At 68.6% G+C, this 20,645-nt stretch overlaps 2 protein-coding genes across 2 annotated transcripts; one reads left to right on the top strand and one right to left on the bottom strand.

Annotated features, from left to right (window-relative positions):
- Positions 1-1,108: 1,108 nt before the first annotated feature.
- Positions 1,109-10,274, bottom strand: IGFBP4 (insulin like growth factor binding protein 4). The gene is made up of 4 exons (XM_074562219.1): positions 9,847-10,274; positions 3,714-3,868; positions 3,437-3,571; positions 1,109-3,157 (listed from the first exon to the last, which is right to left on the bottom strand). The coding sequence occupies exons 1-4, from the start codon at positions 10,220-10,222 to the stop codon at positions 3,029-3,031; spliced, it is 795 nt and encodes a 264-aa protein (XP_074418320.1). The 5' UTR covers positions 10,223-10,274; the 3' UTR covers positions 1,109-3,028.
- A 3,574-nt stretch (positions 10,275-13,848) lies between these two features.
- Positions 13,849-20,075, top strand: LOC141732922 (uncharacterized). Its single transcript, XM_074562513.1, has 22 exons — positions 13,849-14,026; positions 14,236-14,378; positions 14,645-14,716; positions 14,870-14,932; positions 15,016-15,081; positions 15,332-15,547; positions 15,767-16,120; positions 16,345-16,464; positions 16,547-16,600; positions 16,758-16,784; positions 17,108-17,209; positions 17,905-17,949; positions 18,122-18,193; positions 18,299-18,340; positions 18,449-18,476; positions 18,706-18,755; positions 18,847-18,981; positions 19,145-19,207; positions 19,325-19,393; positions 19,567-19,635; positions 19,823-20,017; positions 20,058-20,075. The coding sequence occupies exons 1-22, from the start codon at positions 13,849-13,851 to the stop codon at positions 20,073-20,075; spliced, it is 2,181 nt and encodes a 726-aa protein (XP_074418614.1).
- The last annotated feature ends 570 nt before the right edge of the window (positions 20,076-20,645 follow it).

Raw genomic sequence — 20,645 nt, 5'->3', positions numbered from 1 at the left:
GCCGTGGCCGGGAGCACCGGTGGCAACTGGGAGATGTGCGGCTGCCGGCACTCCCACGCCGGGGCATCTCCCAGCTGCATCCCCTGACGCTGCGTCCCCTCCCAAAACACTGAGCGGGGCCGGGGATGCTCGGTGGGTACCACCACTGGCATGCACACACATCACGGGCTGCAGCTCTGCGATGCTGGCAGTGGCCCCTGGCCACTAGCACATCACCCTGGCACATGCTGGCGCCTGTCCCCGTCCTCCCCTGAACCTTGAAGCCCACCCAGTGCCTCATCCCAGCCTGGTGCTGTCCCCAGGCCCCGCCACTGCTCCGTGCCGCTGCGCGGGGCCGACGGTGATGATCCTCCCTGTCCTCACAGTGTCACCAAGCGGAGGCAGAGCTGGGACTCATGAGGAGGCACAAAATCTTTCGCTCCTGCCCCATCCCCGCTCGGCGCAGCTCCTCCTGAGGCTTCGTGGGTGCCTGGGTTTTCAGGGCTACTATACCCCAAACCCAGCGCGGTGTCCCCCAGGCTGAGGGGACCCTGTCCCCAAGCAGGGACGGCACAGCAGAGCCTGTCCCCACCCCGGTGGGATGCCCGGCGCCGGCCCCAGCCCCACAGGCTGGGGATGCTGCCGAGCGCAGGCAGGGTCTGGCCCCGCTCCCGCAGCCCAGTCCCGGGATCTACAAACCAGACACTCTCAGCTCAGGCATTTTTTCCACTTCCAAGCGGCTGCGATCCAGCCCTCCCCAGCTCCCCCCACCCCGGCCTCCCTTCCCCTGCTCCGCAGCCGGCCGTGCCTCCGGCCCCTGGCACGGGGCAAGCAGGTGCCTTTGGAGGTGGCCAAAGGGGGGGTCCACGCCCGGCGGGGGGTGAGGAGCAGCCCAGGGACCAGCCTGCGCCGAGCGGCACCCGGGGGAGCTCGGGGAGGGGGGGGACAGGGGGCTGAGGTCACGGGCGGTTTCTGGTTTAACTGGGCTCCTTCGGAAGGGGAGCGTTTCCATACGGCACACGCCGGCGCCGCAGGAACGCAGCGCCCAGCCAGGTGGGATCCCCGCAGACCCCCCCCTCCTTTTCTTTAAAGCAATGCGACGACAAAATACACGCGACAGAAACACGGGGAAAATTAAATACGGTAATTACCTTTTTGGTTTTTGGTTTTTTGTTGGTTTTTTTTTTTTTTCTTTTTGACGATACAAAGCTTCAAGTTTACTGTGAAAGAGAGTCGGTGCTACACGGGAGTCCGAAGGGACGGGCTTGGCCCAGGAGGAACTGAGAGAAATCACGTCGGCGTGGGGTCGGGGAGCCTTACGCTGGTATATGATCGTGTGTAAATACAGCCTTAAACTACAGGAGAGACGATACGAAACGCTGGAGCCCTCTCAGCTGGACACGAAACGTGCCCCAGCGAGCGCCGGCATCCCCGGCCACCCCAAAACCGGGAGAGGCTCCGTGGCTCTGCCGGCGCCACCCCGGCCGCCTGCGGGGGTCCAAGTGGCCGAGCCGGACCCACTACGCCCTGCACCCCCCGCGGCGCCGCTGGGGAACGGGGAGGGGGGGAAAAAAAGGGTGTTTCACTAAAACTGAAACATTTCATTCCCATCGGGGGCCGTGGCACCCGCCGGCGTGGCCGGGCCAAAACCACACGGAAAACCAACCAGAGACAGGGGGTGGGTCAGGGCGGGAACGGCAAAATCGTCTTTGGCACACTTGCCATGGCAGCCAGCACGGCCATTTCTCACCTAGAAGACATTTAGGTGAAAAATTTCCAGCCCAGCTGGCTCCCACAGAAGGGTTTCAAAGAGAAAGAAGAAAAAAAAAAATAGCTACAAAAATAGTGACAATTTCTCATCTGAGAACTTTGCGCTGGCGAAATCCGCAGATCCCGTCACTGAGACGTTCCAGAGATTCGTCCCGGTTTTGTCACGTTGGCCAAGTTGGAAGAAGAGACGACAGAAACCATCGCCAGCGGTGCCCCGTTCCGCGGCGATGGAGGATTTCAGCCCCAGGGGCCACACGGCGGGGGGGTTTAACATCCCAGCAATGACATTTTTTAAATATTAAAAATCTTTGGGGAATCAAAAAAAAAACAAAAAAAAACAACTAAAGAAGCCCTTCCTGCTGGGAGGTGTTTCTTCGGCAGCCCTCGGCCCCCAGCCCTCCCCGTGGACCCCGCGCTCGCGGGGACACGATGCACCCGGGGGCGGGGGGCGGGGGGGCCCAACCCAGGATGGGCAGGAGCAAAACGCTGCGGCCGCTGGCTTCGTCCCCGCACAGGGAGCGGGATGGGGCTGGGCTGGGGGGCAGGTGGTTCCCGGGCCGTGGGGCTGGGGGCTGCAGCGGGGAGGGGGACGGTCTCCTATTGCTCGGTGCGGCCGCGACGCCCATCGCGCGCGCACCCTTTGGGCGAGACGGAGCCAGGGAGGGCCCCAGGCAGGCAGTGGCAGGGCGGGGGGGTGTCTCTCTGGGCCCCCCCGCCGTTGCAGGGGCTCCCCCAATCCTTGCCCGGGCAGCCGTGGCACGGCAGGGTGAGGCGCTTCTGCCACCACACGCAGAGGTCTGGGGTGGACGGGGCAGCAGCGGAGCCTCCGCCACGCTCCGGGTCCCCCGGCCGTGCCGCAGCACGGAGGGGCCGGGGTGAAAACCAGGGGGGGCACCACGGGGCAGCGGCGGCTGCGGGAGCAGCACCGAGGGGCGGCAGCAGCACATGGCGGGTGCTCTCCACCCGCTGCACCCCGGCCGCCCGACGCCGTTCCCAGGGCAGCGTCTGTCCACGCAAGCGTCTGTGCGGGATGGAGGTGCCGCCGGCACATGCCGGGGACCCGTCAGCGATGGCGGCTAGTGGTCATGGCACAGGTCGCGGTGCCGTGCCCCATGCCGTGGGCAGCCCGTGGCGCAGAGCATGGCGGCGATCCGAGGCGTGTTTTGGGGTCCCCTGCCATCGGGGAGCTGCTCGGCAGTCGTGTCCCCTCTCTTCCTCTCCTACGCAGCCCCGGTGGCTGTCCTGGCCGCGGCACGGCGCGGGGCTGCCGCGGTCGTGCTCACATGCTGTCCGCCAGCTGGTGACAGTCCAAGTCCCCCTTCAGCTCCAGGAAGCCCGGCAGCTTCACCCCCGTCTTGCGGTCCACGCACCAGCACTTGCCCCGCTGCCCGTCCAGCGCCGGGTGACACTGAGGGGACAGGCTGGATGAGGGGCGCCCAGCCTGGCCCCCACGGTCCCATTCCCGCGGGCTGCCCGTTAACGGCAACCGGGAGCTTTCGCGGGGGCTTTGCCACCCTCATCCCACCCCGGGGCTTTTGCAAAGGGCCCCGCAACACCCGAAGGGGGATCCCCACCGAAGGCAGGAGCCGCGGGTGGGCTCTGCCTTGCCCCGGCACTGGCCCATCCATCCGTGTCCCCCTCCCAACGCGAGCGGCGGCGCCCCGTGACGGGCGAGAGCCTGTCCTACCTGCTTGGGGTGGAAGTTGCCGTTGCGGTCGCAGTTGGGGATGGGGATGACGTACAGGTCCTCGTGCGTGCGGGTCTGCGAGGCCGCCAGCCTCTCCAGCGCCCGGTGCAGCTCGCTCTGGCACGAGCCCTGCGCCTGCGGGAATTGGCGGGGGGAGAGGGGAGCTGAGCCGGCAGCGGGGCCGGCAGTGCCCCCCCACCCCAGCACCCCGACCCTGGAGCACGGCCCAGGGGCAGCCTGCGCCCATCCTGCCCTCCCCATGCCCCGTGGTGCTCACTATGGGCCGCGTCTCCTCGCGGTGGTACGGGCTCCCGCTGTTGCGCATCTTGTTGCCGTTGTTGACCCGCTTCGCCTGCTGCTTCTGCAGGCACTTGCGGTCGTGGATGCTGCAGGGGTTGAAGCTGTTGTTGGGGTGGTCGATCTCCTCCTTCTCTGCAAGGACACAGACCGGAGGGGGCTCAGCGCCACGGGGCAGCCCCAGGGATGGAGATGCCCCCGCAGCTCCTCCGCAGAGCAACATGCACACCCAGCCGCAACGTGCAGCCGGTGCTGCCGGACCCGACGCCGCCCTCCCAGGTCCCCACAGGCGTCACCCCCAGCCCTGGGTCCCCTCCTGCCCCTGCCACCTGGGAGCTCAGCTGGGCCCAGCTCTTCTTGCAGCCCTGGGAAAGGCTCCTGGGAGTTTTTACGACTCATTAGCCACGATTCACGGGCTTGTTGCCATGTGTCTGTTATTGTAGGGTTGCAAATGCATGCCGCGAGAGCGCCGGGCAGTTGCTCCAGCGCGCTGCACGGCACGAGGGTCAGGCTGTGCCCCGGCCAGCCACGTGCCACCAGGCGCCAGGTGCTTGCCCACAGCCAGGGAGCCCCAGCAAGACCCTGGTGCCCCCAAAAAGCTGCCTCAGAGGAGCTGCAGCGGGAATGGGGGCACCGGACCTGCACTGGGGCGGTGCTGAGCACCCGCCAGGCCCGGGACGGCACCAGGCGCCGTGGCCGGGAGCGGAGCCGTGCTCTGCCACGGGGCACAGCCCCCGCAAAGACATGAAAGAAGAAATTCCTGGAATATGAAAGTTAATCTCCCGCGGGGCCAATCCTGAAAGGCGGCGCTTGGCATCCTCGCCTGCGCCAGGAGCGCAGCCAAACTGCGATCCCAGATGTTGGCAGCTGGACGGAGCGTCATGAGACCCGAGCTCTCGTCGCGATTTTTTAAAAAGCTGCCAGTCCCTCCGGTTTGGGGCCCATTAACGCTCTGTGGAGGGGGGACGCCCCGAGGAGCCGGGGTCCCACCTGCGCTCGGAGCCACGTCAGGCATGGCCCGAGCAGCGTTTTGACTCCCGGCCCGCCTGGGCTGTGAGAGGAGAGCGGCCAGGGCTCCCTGCCCGAGTTTACCCCAGGGTTGGGCTTATATTAATCAATATTGCAGCCAGCAACGGGAAAAACCTTCCCAAAGCAGGCGGGGGGCCGTCACGGTGCAGCACGGGTGGAAGCACCCAGGGGCTCACAGCACCAGGGACGGAGGCTGCCAGGGTGATGCCCGGCCCCAGCCCTTCCCGCGGGCAGGCAGCAGCAGGCAGCAGCAGGCAGCGGGGTCGGAGCCGCAGCCTCCTGCCCACCGCATCCCCCTGGGATCCCGGCCCTGGTCTCCCATCGGCACCTCGCGCGGCGGCTCCCCTGCAGCGGAGGGTTCCTGGACCGGCTCCCAGCCGCCTGGCTAAAGTTCACAGCGGAGCCCCGATCAAATCCTTCTCCTTCGTTCGTGTTATTTGCTTTTTGTTTAATCTGTCAGGTTTTTTCCAGGAAATGGGCTCATGCCCTTGAAATTTGAAACACAAACCCAAAGTCGCCAGGACCCCGTGCAGAGCGGTGCCAGCCCTGGCGCACGCCAGCCCCCGGTGGCACCAACCACGGGGCCGTGGCGCAACGCGGGCGCCTGCGGCAGAGCCCAGCGGGGGGGTCCTGGGGGGCTTGGGCAGGGGGTGCTCCCTCCCTCCCCTGCCTCCCCCCTGCACCTTCTTGGGGAGAGACGCGAGGAAGAGGCAGGCGGGAGGTTTGGCACTGGCGGGGACCACATGCCGAAGTCCCGGCATCTCCGTGGAGGCACCGGCCGCTGCCTGCTCTGCCCCGGGGGAAGCCCTCACCCAGCCCTGGCTTGGACAAACCCCCCCTCCTCCCCCTCCCAGCCCCCTTCAGAGCGTCAAATCTCTCAGCTTAAATAAAACCAGATGCCAGTAACATTTTCATAAGGTCACATGAAACGTCGGTGCCTCTGGGCAGCCAGGCAGCTCTCACCCGGCACCCGGCTCTGGGGACAGAGCTCTGGGACCCACGGTCCCCCGACATTTGGGGCTGAGCTGCCCCCCGACTCGCACGCCAGCCCCAGGGTCCCTCCCCGCTGCGGGGATCGCTGCACTCCTCGGGGTGATTCTCCCACCCGCTGAGCGACGTGCGGCAGCTCGAGGAGCCTCTCGCCCCACCTTGGCAATGCTCCTGCCCCAGCTGGACACGGAAACTCCTCGCGCTCACGCACAAAGACATGGGAAAAGCTACTTCTGTGGCACCCGGAGGCCCCCGACCCACCAACCCCCCGCACTGGTCCCTGTGCATCCCTAGGGAAGCACCATCTGGATGCCAGCCCGGCAGTGCCGGTGCCTACGGGGTGTCCCTGAGCCTCCCCACAACTCTCCCCCGTGTCCCGCTCCACCTGGCAGCCGTGGCCACCCAGGGCAGCCCACGCACCGGCCACCACCCCCCTGCTGCTGCCGGTCACGGTCTCTGTGTGGGCAGAGAGAGGTCTCGGAGCGGCAGGGGAGGACAGGCAGAACAGAGGGGGGGGTTCTGCTCGGCCAAGGGCTGGGGGAAGCCCCTCTGCTCGGTTTGGGATGGAAGCAGGTGCCAAGGGGACGGGAACGGGTGCTGCCCTCGCCGGCTGCGCAGACCGGCCGCCCCGTCCCGGCAGCAGGAGGATTTCTGCCCGGCCTATCGCTCGGCCCGCGGACGGGAGACACAAACGAGTCATTCAGCATCGCCTTCAATTAACGGGAGCTGCAAATGAGGTTGGTCACGTGCTGAACTTACGATTCACCGCGCTGAGCCCGAGGGAGCAGCGAAGGGCTCCGGGCTCCACCACGCAGCTCCCGTGGGAGGAGAGCCCGGGGCAGGGAGCGAAGCCCTGGGACCGCGTGTGTGTCCATGGGAGAGGGACAAGTGTCAGGGGCCCCCGCAGCTCCAGCCCCGCTCCCCACTACTCCACCAGCCCAGGCGCAAAGGACCCCACGTGCACCACGGGCCAGAGGGGCCACATCCACGTGCCTGCGGCCGTCACGGCACATGAGCCGCGGTGAGTCCCAGCACCCTCCGCTTCCCCGTCTGGCACCCCCGGTGCTGCCTGCGGGTGGTCCTGGCAGGGCCGTGGCGCAGCGCTGGCTCTCTTGGCTGCCGGGGCTCTCGACTTGGCAGGCGCCGGCGCGGGGAAGTCTGTGCTCGTCCGGCGGAGCGCAGGGAGCCAGGGCATGGGGGTGGCCGGGGCGCAGGCACCAGGCACCTACTGTCCCTTGGCCGGGAACGCTGGCTGGGAAGCCTGGCCCATCCCCATCCCGCAGGGACATGCTGCTGAGCCCTGCCGTGCTCCAACACGGCCAAGCACATTTGCGGCCTCCCGGCTCGGCGCCCGACGTGAGCCCGGTGGAGGAGAGGTTGGGATGCAGGAGGGGGTGTGAGGGATGCAGATTGTTCCCCGTAGGGACCAGAGCCTCGCCGGGAGCAACACCCAGCTGGGAGAAACCCAAGCATGGGCAAAGGCCAGACCTCATCCCGAGGCACAGTGGGGACAGGGCAACAGCCTCGCCTGGCCCCCTGACCGGGTGGAAAGGGGCAGTGACGGATGAAGATGGGGTGGACGTCGCCAGGAGCTGAGCCCAGCCTGTCCTCGCTGCCCGTGCGCCATCCAGCTGGGGCCTGGCCACTGCCGTCCTCCTGGTCACGGAACACGGGAAGGGAACAGGATCCGTCCCAGCCACTGCTTACAGCAACCACACGGGATGCACCCAGACATAATTATTTACCCAGCATTAAATCACTCGTCGTGTGCTGAGGAAAAACGTCCTCACCTCTTCCTGGCTGCCACGCACAGGTTCAGCCATCGCCTCCCCCAGGCTGTGCCCAAAAGCCACAGCTGGGAACTCCCAGGTCCGGCCCCGTCGCAGGGATCCGGCCGAGCAGCAGGATGCCCCGGGAGCCAGCAGGGCTGGGAGCGGGACGCAGGGAGCAGGGTCCCACAAAAGGTCCCCAGACCCGCAGCCATGGGAGAAGGTCTCGAGTCAGGAGAGCAGCCACCTCGCTTCCTAGAAAGTCCCACCCCATGGGTTCCACGGTCCTGGGCAAGCGGAGAGGCTCTTTCCTGGCGATGGAGCAGGGAGCCATCGCCCAGCCCCTCAGAAAGCCCAGCCTCAGCCCAGCCCCCTCGATCCCAGCCTCTTCCCTGGAATGCGGAGCCCCCCGGGCCGAGCCCCCAGACAAAGTGTTTACTGTACGAGCTGCACGTTAACCGCTTCCCAGCCGCCCGCCCGCTGCAGCCTCCGCTCGCCCGGCACCCGCTCAGCGCCGGGGGACGCCGGTGCAGCCGGGGGGCACCTGCTCCATATGCCCCTGCCTCTAAATTGGCATTTAAGTCCCTTCTGCCTACCCAGAGGGGACCCGTCGGATGCACCGGCCGTGCCAGGGTGCCCTCGCTGTGCCAGGCAGGGCTGCCGTGGGAGCGATGGAGCCTGCAGCCCCCAGCCCCACGCTGGCTCCGGGCTGCCAGAGTGGGACAGGGATCCGCAGCTGGGACGTCCCATCGGGACCTTCCTACCGGGGCTGCACCGAGCAACGTGCTGCAGGGTGTCCTGCCCGTGTCCTGCCGGGCTGTCCCGGGAGAAGGGGCTCGCCACTGCCCACTCCCCATTCTGCCACCTGCGACGCTGCTGGCGGGCGCAGTGCCCAGCGGGCGAGAGCCCGGCTCCCACGGCCACCCACCCATCCCCAGCAAGGCCAAAACACCGCGGGAAGGAAGGGAAAAAACTGCAAGTCTGTTTCCTAAAGGCTCTGGGAAAAAATGCTGCGTTACACGGGGCACAGCCAAAACCAACAGGCCTTGGCAGCGCGACGCAGCCCCGGGCCAGGGAGCCCAGACAGCTCCTGCAGGATGTGGAATGAGGACAGGCAGGGCAGGGGGTCTCCACAGCGGACCCCATGCCAAGCAGTCACGGCAAACTCCTGTCCCTGGAGAGAGGCGGCTGGAGGGACCCACCTGCAAAGGGTGCTCCTCACCATGGGGACACGGCGGAGCTGTCACAGACCAGGACGAGAGGAGGGAATGGAGCCTGGACCCAGCCCTCGGGGCGGACAGGGACGGACACTGCTCCAGCCCCTTCTGCCTCTCGGGGAGCGTCGGGTGACCCCGTGCGGGGACACAGGGCCAAGCCGGCTCGTGGACCATCCCGTGGTGGGATGCCGCTCCCCATCTCCAGGGCACATGGTCCCCATCACAGCCTGCAGGATGGGGAAGGGGGGGAAGTGTGGCATCCAGACCCACCGACCCGGCCAGCCCCACGGGCCAGCTCTCCACGCTCAGCCCCCAGGAGCGGCTCCATTCCCACTATTAAAGTCACAGCACGACCTGCGCAGCTCCAGGGCTGGGCTCCCACCTCCAGCTCTGCTCCTGGCCCCCAGACCCTGCCCAAGCACCCACAGGGGTGGGGAGGGGGCCACGACCAACACCTCCAAGAGTGTCTTGGGGCAGACAGGCGCAGGCAGAGCCCGCAGGCAGTGGGTTTCTCCAGCCTGGCCCTGCCTGCTGCCCACACCCCCTGTCCTGCCCGGCTGCGGGAAGGACACAGCTCATGGCAGAGCCTCAGCACAGAGCCCAGCCTGACCTGCCTGCGAGGGAAGCAGGTGCCCCGAGACCTCTTTCCTGTTCCCTCCTGGCAGCGCCCGCAGAGCTGCCGGCAGCATCCCAGGGAAGGAGCAGTGCAGGGGTCACCGTGAAACAGGAGCTTCTCCAGCAGCTGGGACCTGTCCCCGCGGGACCGCGGCTGCCCTGCCATCCAAGGGCACTCTGCGGCCAGGGCACGGCGGGTGACGAGTCCCTGTGAAGCACCCACTCTAGCATGCACGGAGCTGCCGGCTGCGGCACTGCTGTGCCAGTGGTGGGTAAGGACGGCACAAATGTGACCCAGCTGTGGGAGCTCAGCGCTGCTCCCTCCCTGGGATGCACTCCCTGCATCCCCATCCCCAATCTGTCCCTGCTGAGCCCCCCGTCCCGCTCCCCAACTCTTGCCAAGTGAGCGACCAGCCGGTTGGCACAATCAGGGGCTGCTCGGGGCCACCGCTGGCAAGCCGGCACCCACCCCTCACCCCTCTGCCGCCCTTACCTGGGGGCTGGAGGCTCTCCTGGATGGCCTCGACGTCGGCCAGGTCGGTGCAGATGCCCTGGCCGTGCATGAGGGTGTGCAGGGGCCGGGGCACGCCGCGGGGGGGGTAGCAGCGCAGCCCCGCGCCGCAGCGGGCGGTGTAGACCCCGCAGGCGGTTCCGCGGCCGAGGGCGCAGGTCGCGCAGCAGCCGCAGCCGGGTTCCCGCACCAGCTCCGCGCAGCCCTGCGGAGCCTTGCAGCGGGCCAGCCGCTCCTCCGAGCACGGCGGGCACTGGATCGCCTCCTCGCCGCCCGCCGGCCCCGCCGCCGCCGCCAGCAGCAGCAGCAGCAGCAACGGCGGCAGCAGCGGCAGAGCGCGCCCGGCCGCCCCCCGCATGGCGGCCCCGCTCCGCGCCCGCGCTCCGGCCCGCTGCTGGCGGCGCTGGGCTGGCGGCGGGCGCGGGGCGGCGGCGGCGGAGGCTTTATGCGGCCCCTGGCCACACCTCCCGCCGCCGGCACCGGGGCCACCGGCGGGGCCGCCCCCGCCGCCACCGGGAAGCCACCGGGGAGAGACGCTCCCCGCCCGACGGCGGCGGCTTCGGCACCGGGGAGGGCGGCTTCGGCACCGGGGCCGCCGGCGGGGCAGGTCCGGCGCCGGGCAGCCCGGAGATCCGCGTCCCCCGAGATCCCCCCGCAGACCACCCGCCGCCCCCTCGCAGCCCCGCTGCCCCCGGCAGCCGCCCCGACACCCTGCCCGCCGCCGCCCGCCCCGTCCGGAGAACGACTGGGATGAACCGGGAGGGGAGGGACGGACACCACACGGGGCTGCACCGCGGAGGCTTGTGCCCAAGATCCCCAGCGTGGGAAAACCCGGCGGGAGCTTCGGGCCCCGGGCGCGGGGGTCCCCGGCAGGAGCAAAAGCGCTGGCGGCAGCACGGCACCGCGGGCAGCTCAGCCCCCGCCTGCCAGCGACCCCCGGGGGGCACCGCCGGCTCCCCGCGCCCCCCCGGCCCCGCAGAGGCCCGTGATAAGTTGAAAGCTGCCGGCACCTAGTGGCTATTTAGGAAATCGGGAGGCGGGCGGGCGGGGAGCCCGAGCATCCCTCCCCGCGGCTCCGTCCCCGCCGGTCCCCGCAGCGCCCGGGCAGGCGGCAGGGAGAGCCGGGAGACGGCAGGGACAAGACCCTGTGCGCGGGGGGACGGGTCCTCGGAGCATCCCCCGGGGGTCTGGTGGCCCGCGAGCCGCACCCAGGGGCATCTCGGCCATCGCCGGGCTCGGGACAGCCGGGGGACCCGCCTGGATGTGGCAGGGGGTCCTGGACACCGCCCGGGGTGGGGTGAGCTCCGGCACAAGCAGAACCCGGAGATGCCACAGCGCCCGGGCTGGCCTTGCACGGGCTGTCCCCCATGTGCCCGGCTCACTGCGGGGGGTGGCAAGGGGACAGAGAGCCCCTCTCCCTGTCCCAGGGACAGGATCCGCTGCGGTAAGGCAGAGACTGGCTGAACTCATGCCGTGGGACAAGGAGCAGCTGGGCGCTGCAGGGAGCTTTGTCACACATGCCCAGGGACACAGCGGCACAGCAGCATCTGGGTGCTGGCTGCGTCACCGTGCTGGCCCTGGTCAACGCCAGATAAACCGCCACCCTGTGCTGTACAAAGACAGATGAGATGACCACAACCACCTCCGCCACCAACATGGTGCAGCCCATGAGGAAGGTGACCTTCACCCTGTGGGACACGGGGAGCCAGCCCAGTCCCTGCGGCACCGCGGGGCGAGCACAACCTGCAGGGAACAGACACTTCCCGAGGACTTGGCTGAGCAGCGGGAGCCGCTGGGGTTTGTGACTGTGCTCTGCACCATGTACATGGCAATTAAAGGTGGTTAAATACTTGGACATTGACAGCTCCTGGGCTCCACTGAAGGGCCGTGGTGTGGGGCTCAGTGCAGTGGGGAGGACGTGGGGCAGCCTCCTGCGGGTGGCCAAAGCTTCAAAGGGGCCACAAGAGGCAAGGGGATGCAACTCACCTGGGCTGCCCCGGGGGGATCCTGCCCCAGGGCAGCAGCTCCTGCAGCTCCTGCCCCAGTTCCACTCGCTGTGGGGCAGGCCTGGCCCCAAACCCTGGCGGCAGGGCTCGGCATGCTGCTCTGTGACAGAGACGTCAGGGGGGTCATGCTGGCGCCCAGCTCTGGTTGTGCCCAGGAACTTTATGCAGCACAGAGGGACAGGAGCAGGCGCAGGGTCCCGTGTGGGTGCGATACTGGATGTCACTTGTTTCATCTGCCCTGATTGAACCGGCAAGAGGGAGGAAGGCGGGGAGCAGCAAGCGGACAAAAAGCCATCTCCCCAGCGTGCTTGCAGCCTGGTCGTGCATGGAAAGGGTTCAGCACATCGCAGTCCCTTCAAGAGGAGCAGAGCCAGCCTGAAACGCAGAGCCCGGGCTGAGAACCCCAAACTCATCTCACAGGTGAGCACATCTACCACTTAAACTGGCATTTTGAGGCTTGAATGCGGGGGCTACTGGGACCGTATTTTCTCTGCCATGCCGGCAAGCTGGGCAGCACTAAGCGTGCAGGCAGGACACGGGCAGGCAGGTAGGACTTGGGGTGGGCAGGCAGAGTCTGTATCCCCCGTGATCCCCAGCCCCCCTTCTCCCCTCCAAGCCTGTAGAGGGGCCCTGCAAGGCATCAGCACCCGGTACTGCCCCAGAGCCCCTGCCCTGCCTGGCACTGCTGCGCGGTGGCCGTGACTCGGGGCAGAGGCGCCAGCCTTGACACAGCGTCCAAGCGGGGTCCAAACCCAAACAGGTGCCCAGCCCCGATGGGGCCGCGGCACCTTATCAGGCCTTGGCCGCGCCGAGCGCCCGCTGGGGAGACTGTTGTGTCTGCGGGCGGAGGCAGCGCGGCAGTGCTGGCGGCAGTGCTGGCAGCTGGGCAGGGCGCGCAGAGGACGGGGACGCTCTCGCTGCGCAGCCCCGGGGGCTGTCCCCCAGCTCTGGCCGGGCACGGCTCCCCCCAGCCGTCCCAGCACCATCCCGCGCCACGGAGAGGGGCTGGGCTAGTGCACCCCCCCACCGCCGTGCTGCGCCCCTGCCCCGGCCACAGCCCTGCGGCCAAGGAGGGTGGGTGCTCAGTGCACGGTGTTGGATGCTCGGTGCGCAGACCCCCCAGCCCCAGGGCTCTTTGGGCGCCCAGCACCGCTTTTCCAACCTCGGTGGCGTTTTGGGGTTCCCGCGGCTGCGGGGACCCGGGCTGGCTGCTGCTTCCCTGCCACTCGCCCCACGGGGTCTGGAGCTGCCCCAGCCGTGGGGAGGGGCCGCAGGTCAACGCAAGGCAGGGGCAGAAGTGGGGCTGGTGGTCAGAGACGGCTGGAGACACCCCGCCGAGGGTGGCCCTGACGCAGTTGGTGAGGCGCAGGGCCCTTTGCCCCCGCTGCGGGACACGGTGACTGCACACGCTGCAGGGCACAGATGTCACATGTGCTGCAGGACCCCGACACCTCCTGAGCTCTCGCAGCCCTGTCCCCAGGGCTCAGCCCAGCCGACCCATGAGCCGGTCTCTGTCCCTTCCCGGTACGAGGCACCGGTGGCTGGGCAGACTCCGGGGAGCGCCCGGCTGCCCTTGCTGCGGCCGATGCCCCCAGCTCTCAGCCAACCCCTTCCTCCACTCCCCTCCTCGCTGGTTCTACTCCCCATTTCCAGGCAGCATCTCCTCCCCAGCCCTCCCTCGCCTTGATCCCAGCAGCTCCTCCTGGCCCTGGCTGCCTTTCCCACGGTTCCCGGCTGCCTCCTCACCCCCCCGGCCGGCAGGACGGAGGGTGGGTGACCGGGCTGCGTGGGTGCTCAGCCCCCGCCGGATGCGTCCCGTGGCGTGTGGGTGCCGGGGCGGGCGAGGGGCGTGTCGGGCGGCACGGGGGCCGCCGTGATAACAGCGGGGGCCGTGCCAGCGCCACGGGAGCAGACGGCGCGGGAGAGCGGGATGGGCCCGGCACCCCTGTCCTGGGCAGCCTGGCCCCGAGGCAACGGCATGGAGTCCGGCAGCCCCCATCACCTCCTCCGCATGCTCTGCATCCTCTTGGTGCTGGCCGGGCGCCTGCCCCCCGCCACGGCCCAGTGGTTTTACCCCCTGGGCTCGGAGGACACCACGCCGGATCCAGGCACCAGCCCCACGGCCTTCACGGAGCCCACCCTGGATGGGGAGGAAGGTAGGCATGGTGGGACGGGGGCACGGCTTCCCCGGCACCCCCAGCTCCTGCACCCCAGCAAGGACGGGGCACCTCCGGCGTAAGGCTGGTGGGTGCCGGGGTCTGGGGCTGCTTGTGGCACCGCTGCGGCCACAGCGAGTGCTGGGAAATGGGAGTGCTGCGCCACCCCAGTCCCGCTCCATCGTCCCATCGCCCCTCTGCTCCTGCAGACGCAGCCACCGGCGGCGTGGAGCCCACACGAAAGGTGCTGCTGAGCAAACCCCCACTGGCGACATCCCCCCGACGCCGAGAGCCCCTCACCAGGGGGGCAGCGAAGAGCCCGGGCCGTGCCCTGCCACGCACACGAGGAAAGGTGCCTTTCCCCGGGCAGCGTCCCCCCCAGAACTCCCCGGATGCTGCCGGGCCCCACACTGCATCCTTCCCTTTATCTGTGCCCTGCTCCAGCCCCGAGCCACGGCTCAGCTGCCTCTGCCCCCTCGAAAAGGAGCCACGGCAGCTTCCAGTGTCCGCCCCCCACAGCAGCGCTGGGGCTCAGCCCCCACCCCGGGCTGCAGGAGGGTCCCCGTGCCCCCCGGGTTCCCCCCCAGCCCCACGCTGAGCTCTCCCCGTCCATCCTAGGAGCACCGACCCACGGTCACCCCAGAGATCTTCGAGGGGAGCGCCGAGGAAGAGGAGTTCCTGCAGATCCAGGTGTGGAGGGGTCCTGGTCCCCAGGGGGGCTGCGAGGGGCAGCCCGGGGTGGGCACCCGGGCGAGGGGCTCTGGTGGACACGGGCTGGCAGGGCAGGATGGGGACAGTGCTTGGGGGGGGTCTCACACTCAGCCCATCCTCTCCTCTGCACAGACGACGGCGAAGGGGGTGACCCGGTGGGAGCCCCCAGCCCCGCAGACGGACCCTGCTCTCCAGGTGAGAGGTGGGCGCAGGGCGCCCATGCCGGACCCTGCAGCCGGGGCTCCCGTCCCGCAGCTCACCGCTCTCTCCCTCTCCAGACGTACAACGTCTCTGGATGTGTCTGCCCCGCACGCCCCGGCCCTCCCGGCCCTCCTGGCCCAAAGGTGCGGTGGTCCCCCCCCGGGGAGAGGGATGGGGACCCACAGGGACCCACTGGGAGAAATCCCGCGGCTCTTTTGGCCATGCAAAACCTTTTCTGCTCAGGCTTTGAACTCTTGCTATGGGGTCTGGGTTGGGAGGGGGAGGGGTTGGGAGCCCCAGACCCCCCCAGTCCCCTTGGCAGGGGGGCAGCAAGCTCCCACGGTGGGAACCAGTGCCATGAGCTGGGAGCTGGGCTCTGTCTTTCCCTGACAGGGAGAGAAAGGCGACCGAGGGTCCCCGGGAGAGAGAGGCCAGCCCGGGTTCTCTGGGGAGAGAGGGAAGTCCGGCAGCCCAGGGCAGCCGGGTCACCAGGGTCCCCGGGGCCCCCCAGGTCCTCCTGGACCACCGGGGCCCCCAGGACCACCAGGCGCCTGGGGATCCAGGAGCCCACCCGCGCGCGCCACCCTCCCTGAGGGATCAGAGAACCAGGTGGGTGTCATGGTGGGTGGCACAGGCAGGCGATGCTGGGGTGGGTGGGCGATGCCGGTGCTGGCTGCGGTGTCTGTCCTCGGCTGGACCGGCAGGATGGGGAGAGCTTGGGCAGGTGGTCGTGGGAGTGGGAAACCCAGGGGAGGGGGACCAGGGGATGGGATGCGGCTGTTCACCGACTGCTCTCTCTTTCCTCTCTCCCTCCAACCTGACAAGCAGCTGGGAGCGTCCAGCCCTGCAGGGAACCGGGGACCCCCAGGACCCCCCGGGCTGCCCGGACCCCCAGGCTACCCAGGCCACGAAGGCCCCCCGGGGGCCCCTGGGCGAGAAGGGCAGCCGGGACCCCCCGGCCCACCGGGGGCTGTGGGACCACCTGGTTTCCCTGGGGCTGAAGGACCTCTGGGATCTCCAGGCTCAGCTGGGCCAGACGGACCCCCGGGGGCACCAGGGCTCCCAGGGCCACAAGGTCCCCCCGGGGTGCCCGGGCACGAAGGACCCCCTGGTCCCGCAGGACCTGCATCTCTCCCTGGCAAACCAGGGCTCCGAGGGGAGCCGGGATTCCCTGGACTAAAGGTAAGGGGGTCCCAGCCCAGCTGGGGCCAGAGCAGAGCCAGCGGGGTGGGGATGGAGTAGCCGGGCTCTCCGGCCCCTGGCTCTGCCCCACCGGGGAGCAGCCCCCAACACCGAACCCATCAGGGGGGGCTTCGGGGCTGCCCCAGCCCTGCTGCTGTGGGACACGGGGGTACACAGGGTGCTGAGTCCCCACACTCACCACCCCGCGCCCCGTGTGCCGGCAGGGTGAGAAGGGTGAACATGGACTGCCGGGCATGCCGGGGAGCCCCGGCCGGACTGGAGAGACGGGGTCCCCGGGAATGCCTGGTCCCATGGGGCCACCGGGGCCACCGGGGGACTACAGGGTGAGTCGGGGATCCCGGGGCTGTGGGGGCTTGTGGTGGGGGGTGGCCCCCGCGCTCACCCCGGCACATTGTCTCCTTCCAGTGCGACCCACGCCACGCAGGACACCGCGGGTCGGCCGGGCCGCCGGGCCCCAAGGTGAGCGGGGGGAGCGGGCACCGCGGGCGGCGGGTGTTGGCAGCGAGGGCACAGGGACAGCGTTGGTGCCACCCCCCGGTGCTGGCACCAAGACCAAACAGCTCCATGGGGACCCCGGAGGCGGGGTGCTGACGGGGCCCCTCTGCTTTCCTTCCAGGGAGAAAAAGGCGACCCCGGAGAGCGGGTTTGTAGCTGCGGGCACCAGCGAGGGGGATCCTGGGAGGGGGTGTCCCATGCCCGCACCCTGAGTGTGAACACCGGACCCCCATGTGCTGCCTCCGTGCCAGGGCAACACCAGGCTTCGCCTTGCCCTGGTGGCACTGCCAGAGTCCCCAGATGGGCTGGGGCACGGGGTGGGGGTGGCAAGTCACACCAGCCCCTGCGGCACACACAAATGCGCAGGTGCACACACACGTGCGCAGCCGTGCACACGCGCAGCACGCACACCCCCCTGTCCCCACCACCCGGCACGGGCTCTAATCGTGCCCCTCTCTGCGGCTCATCCAGGGGTGCTGCTACGGGGACCATGGGTGCAAACCAGGCCACCTCCCCTTCCCTGGCACCGGCAGCCAGTCTGGCTCCTGGGTGCCCATCAGCGGGTACCAAACGGTGAGTCCTCAGAGCTCGTGGGGTCCCGTCACAGCAAGTGGTGCCCGGGGACGCCAGCCTGGCCATGAGGACTCTCCCACCAGAGCCCAGGTGGCTCTGCATGCCCCGCACCATCGCTCACTCCACCAGCAGCCCTGCAGGGCTCGCAGGATGGAGGGATGAAAGATGGAGGGATGGAGGGTGGAGGGATGGAGGGTGGAGGGATGGAGCGATGGAGGGATGAAGGGATGAAGGATCAAGGGATAGAGGGATGGAGGGATGGAGGGATGGAGGATGGAGGGATGGAGGATGGAGGGATGGAGGGATGAAGGATCAAGGGATAGAGGGATGGAGGGATGGAGGATGGAGGGATGGAGGATGGAGGGATGGAGGGATGAAGGATCAAGGGATGGAGGGATGGAGGGATGAAGGGATGAAGGATCAAGGGATAGAGGGATGGAGGGATGGAGGGATGGAGGATGGAGGGATGGAGGATGGAGGGATGGAGGGATGAAGGATCAAGGGATAGAGGGATGGAGGGATGGAGGATGGAGGGATGGAGGATGGAGGGATGGAGGGATGAAGGATCAAGGGATGGAGGGATGGAGGGATGGAGGGATGGAGGGATGGAGGGATGGACGATGAAGGGATGGAGGAATGGAGGACGGAGAGGGGGAAGATGGAGATCAGCTTCAGTCTTCTGTCTTCCTCCGCAGGGCAGCAAAGAGGAACCAGAGATTTACGGAGCGATCATCCCCCATGTGAGAGACAGTCCCTGGCTCCCATCTGCGCTCTGCCCCAGCCCAGGGAGGTTCATCCCCGGGAGGGGAACGGAGCGGCAGGGATAGGGGACAGCAATGGCGTGTCATAGCTGCCCCCCCCAAAGGCAGCCCCAAAATAGCCCTGTCTGATCTCCACACTGCTCTACTGCAGGGTCTTCGAGGTCCCCCCGGTCCCCCCGGCCCCCCCGGCCCCCCTGGAGCACCAGGTCTCCTCTACCTCAATGTAAGGCTGAGTGCGGTCTGCGCCCACACCTGTGCCAGAGCACGCCCACGTGTGAGCGTGCACGGCACGAGGGGCTCCCCGCAAACCGCCTGTCTCTGCTTCCAGAGGGTTTATCCCCTCCGTGCCCAGCCGCCCTGCAAGCAGCCGGTAAGCCGCAGCCTCGCTGTCCCCGAGAGAGACCCTGTCCCCTCCCGCTGCGCCGGGAAGGGCATCCCTGTACCCGGTGGCAGTAATGGGCCCCGCTTGCCTCCGCAGGGAGCCGCCGACGCAGGCTGGGCAGCAGGTAAGGGCATTTCTTGGGTGTTTTGGTGGCTCCAGCCTCCTCGGAAACACCTTTTGCAAGGTCTCGCCTCCCTTCCCTGGTGCCACCCTGCACGGTCCCTGGCACCGCAGCTGGGTCCCCCACCCGCCTCCCGCTGCCACTGCGTCACTGTGGGGCTGGCTCCCGCGGGAGCACCTAGCCCCAGCGCCGGGGCACCTAGTGACCCCCCCCTCCTCTCCTGGCTCTCCAGATGCCGACATCCCTCGGACGGAGCTGCCGGACTCCCGCGCCGATCTCCAGGTGCGTCCCGGCTGCGGCCGCAGGAGAGCCCACCAGACTGTCCGCCTGCCCCGCGCCGCAGCCGGCCCGTGACCCCCTCCATCCCCCCCAGCGCCAGACGTGGGTCTTCAGGTCCAAGGAGCTGATGCTGAAGTCGGGCAGCGCCGTGCCCGAGGGGAGCCTGGTCTATGTGAGGGAAGGGAGCAGCGCCTTCCTGCGGACCCCCACCGGCTGGAGCCGCCTCCTGGTACCGTGCACCGGGGACGCCGCTGGGGGTGCCTCGCAGGGAGGGGGGTCAGGGCTCCAGCCCTGGCAGCTGGCACTGGGCTGGATTTGGTGCTGGGGGAGCAGAGCCCAGGGAAGGAGCTGGTTCCCCTCTAACCCATCCTTCTGCTCCTCGCGTTGAGCAGCTGGAGGATTCGGAGTCGCTCTTCGCCGGTGACGACCCCTCCGCCTCCACCCCACAGTACCAGGTGAGGGCTGCGGGCAGCCGCCGGGTCCCATCACGTCCCAGCAAGGGGAGAGAGCCCTCCTTTGCCTGCTGGGGGGGTGACAGGCCCCCGCGGGACTGTACTCTCCTCTCCATCCAGGAGGCAAAGCGGGTGCAGACGAGAGGTCCCGACACGGGGCCACCCTTGTTGGCCCCCACGGACTCGCTGGTGAGCATTGCCCTGAGCCCCGCTGCTGGTCCGGCCACACCGGGAGGGACGTGCCATGGAGATGGGCACATACAGAGCCTGGCGCCGTGTTGGGATGGGGAGGGTGCTGCACCCGTGGCACCTGTGGCATAGTGATGGGTGTCCCCGGGCTGACCTGAGCCGTGTTATTCCAGGTCCAGAAGGAGGAGGGACAAGGGCTGCCCCAGGTCCTGCCCACCACCATCGCCCCACGGATACCATCAGTAAGCAATGCCTGGCCCTGGGGGTGGGAGATGGGTGTCCCAGCCACAGGAGAGGGGGGAGAGGAGCCATGGGGACCCCTCCGTGCCCAGCTGGCACCACCAGAGTCTCGTACCCTCCCAGGAAGGGGGAAGACCTCGGTGCCTGGCCATGCCCGAGCCTCCCCCCGGCCATGCCTCCCCTCCCCAGCTCCGCCTGGCCGCCCTGAACGTGCCCCTCGCCGGCGACATGAGCGGGATCCGGGGCGCCGACCTGCAGTGCTACCGGCAGTCCCAGGAGGCTCAGCTCTATGGCACTTTCCGGGCATTCCTGTCAGCCCCTACCCAGGACCTGGTCTCCATCGTCAAGAGGACAGACAGGACCCTCCCCATCGTCAACCTGAAGGCAGGTCCCCCCGTCCCTGTGGGGGTCGCTGGTGGCAAAGCCCCGCAGCCCCCAGTGAATCTCGATGGGGGGAGCCTTGCCCGGCCCCACGCTGGGGCTGCTGCACCCCGGCTGTGCTCGGCACTTGTGTTTTGGGGAGCCGGGAGGAACCCAGAGCAAGTTATTGTCCGCTCGTGGTCGGGACATGGGCATCGCCCCGTCCCCTGTCCCCCGGCTCAGCGCTGTCACTTGTGCCCACAGGGACAGCTGCTGGCCAAGTCCTGGAGCTCCCTCTTCGAGGGCCAGACCGGTGCCGCCCCGCGGGGGCCCATCTACTCCTTCAACGGGCGCAATGTCCTAACGGATCCCCTTTGGTGAGTCCGGCCGCGGGGTGGGCACCGGCAGGGCCCCCCCAACCAGTGCACCCGCACCAGGAGCCGGGCTGGGGGGGCTGCAGCGGGTGTCCCCCAACCCCTGGCGCTTGCACGGATGCAGGAGCTGGTGCGAAGAGCCAGAGGTGCCCCGGGGGGTGTCCCCCAGCCCCTCTCACCCCCGTCCCCCTCCGCAGGCCCCGCCGGCTGGCCTGGCACGGATCCACGCCGCGGGGCGGCCAAGCCCGCCGGAGGGATTGCCAGGGCTGGCGCAGCGC

This window comes from Larus michahellis, chromosome 18 (assembly GCF_964199755.1).
Source record: "Larus michahellis chromosome 18, bLarMic1.1, whole genome shotgun sequence".
Classification (NCBI taxonomy): domain Eukaryota; kingdom Metazoa; phylum Chordata; class Aves; order Charadriiformes; family Laridae; genus Larus; species Larus michahellis.
This window is presented reverse-complemented; position numbering and strand designations above follow the sequence as displayed.

Excerpts from the sequence above, each read along its gene's own strand:
- LOC141732922 (XM_074562513.1), top strand. The coding sequence starts at position 13,849 with ATGGAGTCCGGCAGCCCCCATCACCTCCTCCGCATGCTCTGCATCCTC. Across the intron at positions 17,950-18,121 it reads ACGGAGCGATCATCCCCCAT|GGTCTTCGAGGTCCCCCCGG; the intron begins GTGAGAGACAGT and ends GCTCTACTGCAG. Across the intron at positions 18,982-19,144 it reads CCGGCTGGAGCCGCCTCCTG|CTGGAGGATTCGGAGTCGCT; the intron begins GTACCGTGCACC and ends CGCGTTGAGCAG.
- IGFBP4 (XM_074562219.1), bottom strand. The coding sequence starts at position 10,222 with ATGCGGGGGGCGGCCGGGCGCGCTCTGCCGCTGCTGCCGCCGTTGCTG. Across the intron at positions 3,869-9,846 it reads GGAGAGCCTCCAGCCCCCAG|AGAAGGAGGAGATCGACCAC; the intron begins GTAAGGGCGGCA and ends GTGTCCTTGCAG. Across the intron at positions 3,572-3,713 it reads GCGAGGAGACGCGGCCCATA|GCGCAGGGCTCGTGCCAGAG; the intron begins GTGAGCACCACG and ends CAATTCCCGCAG.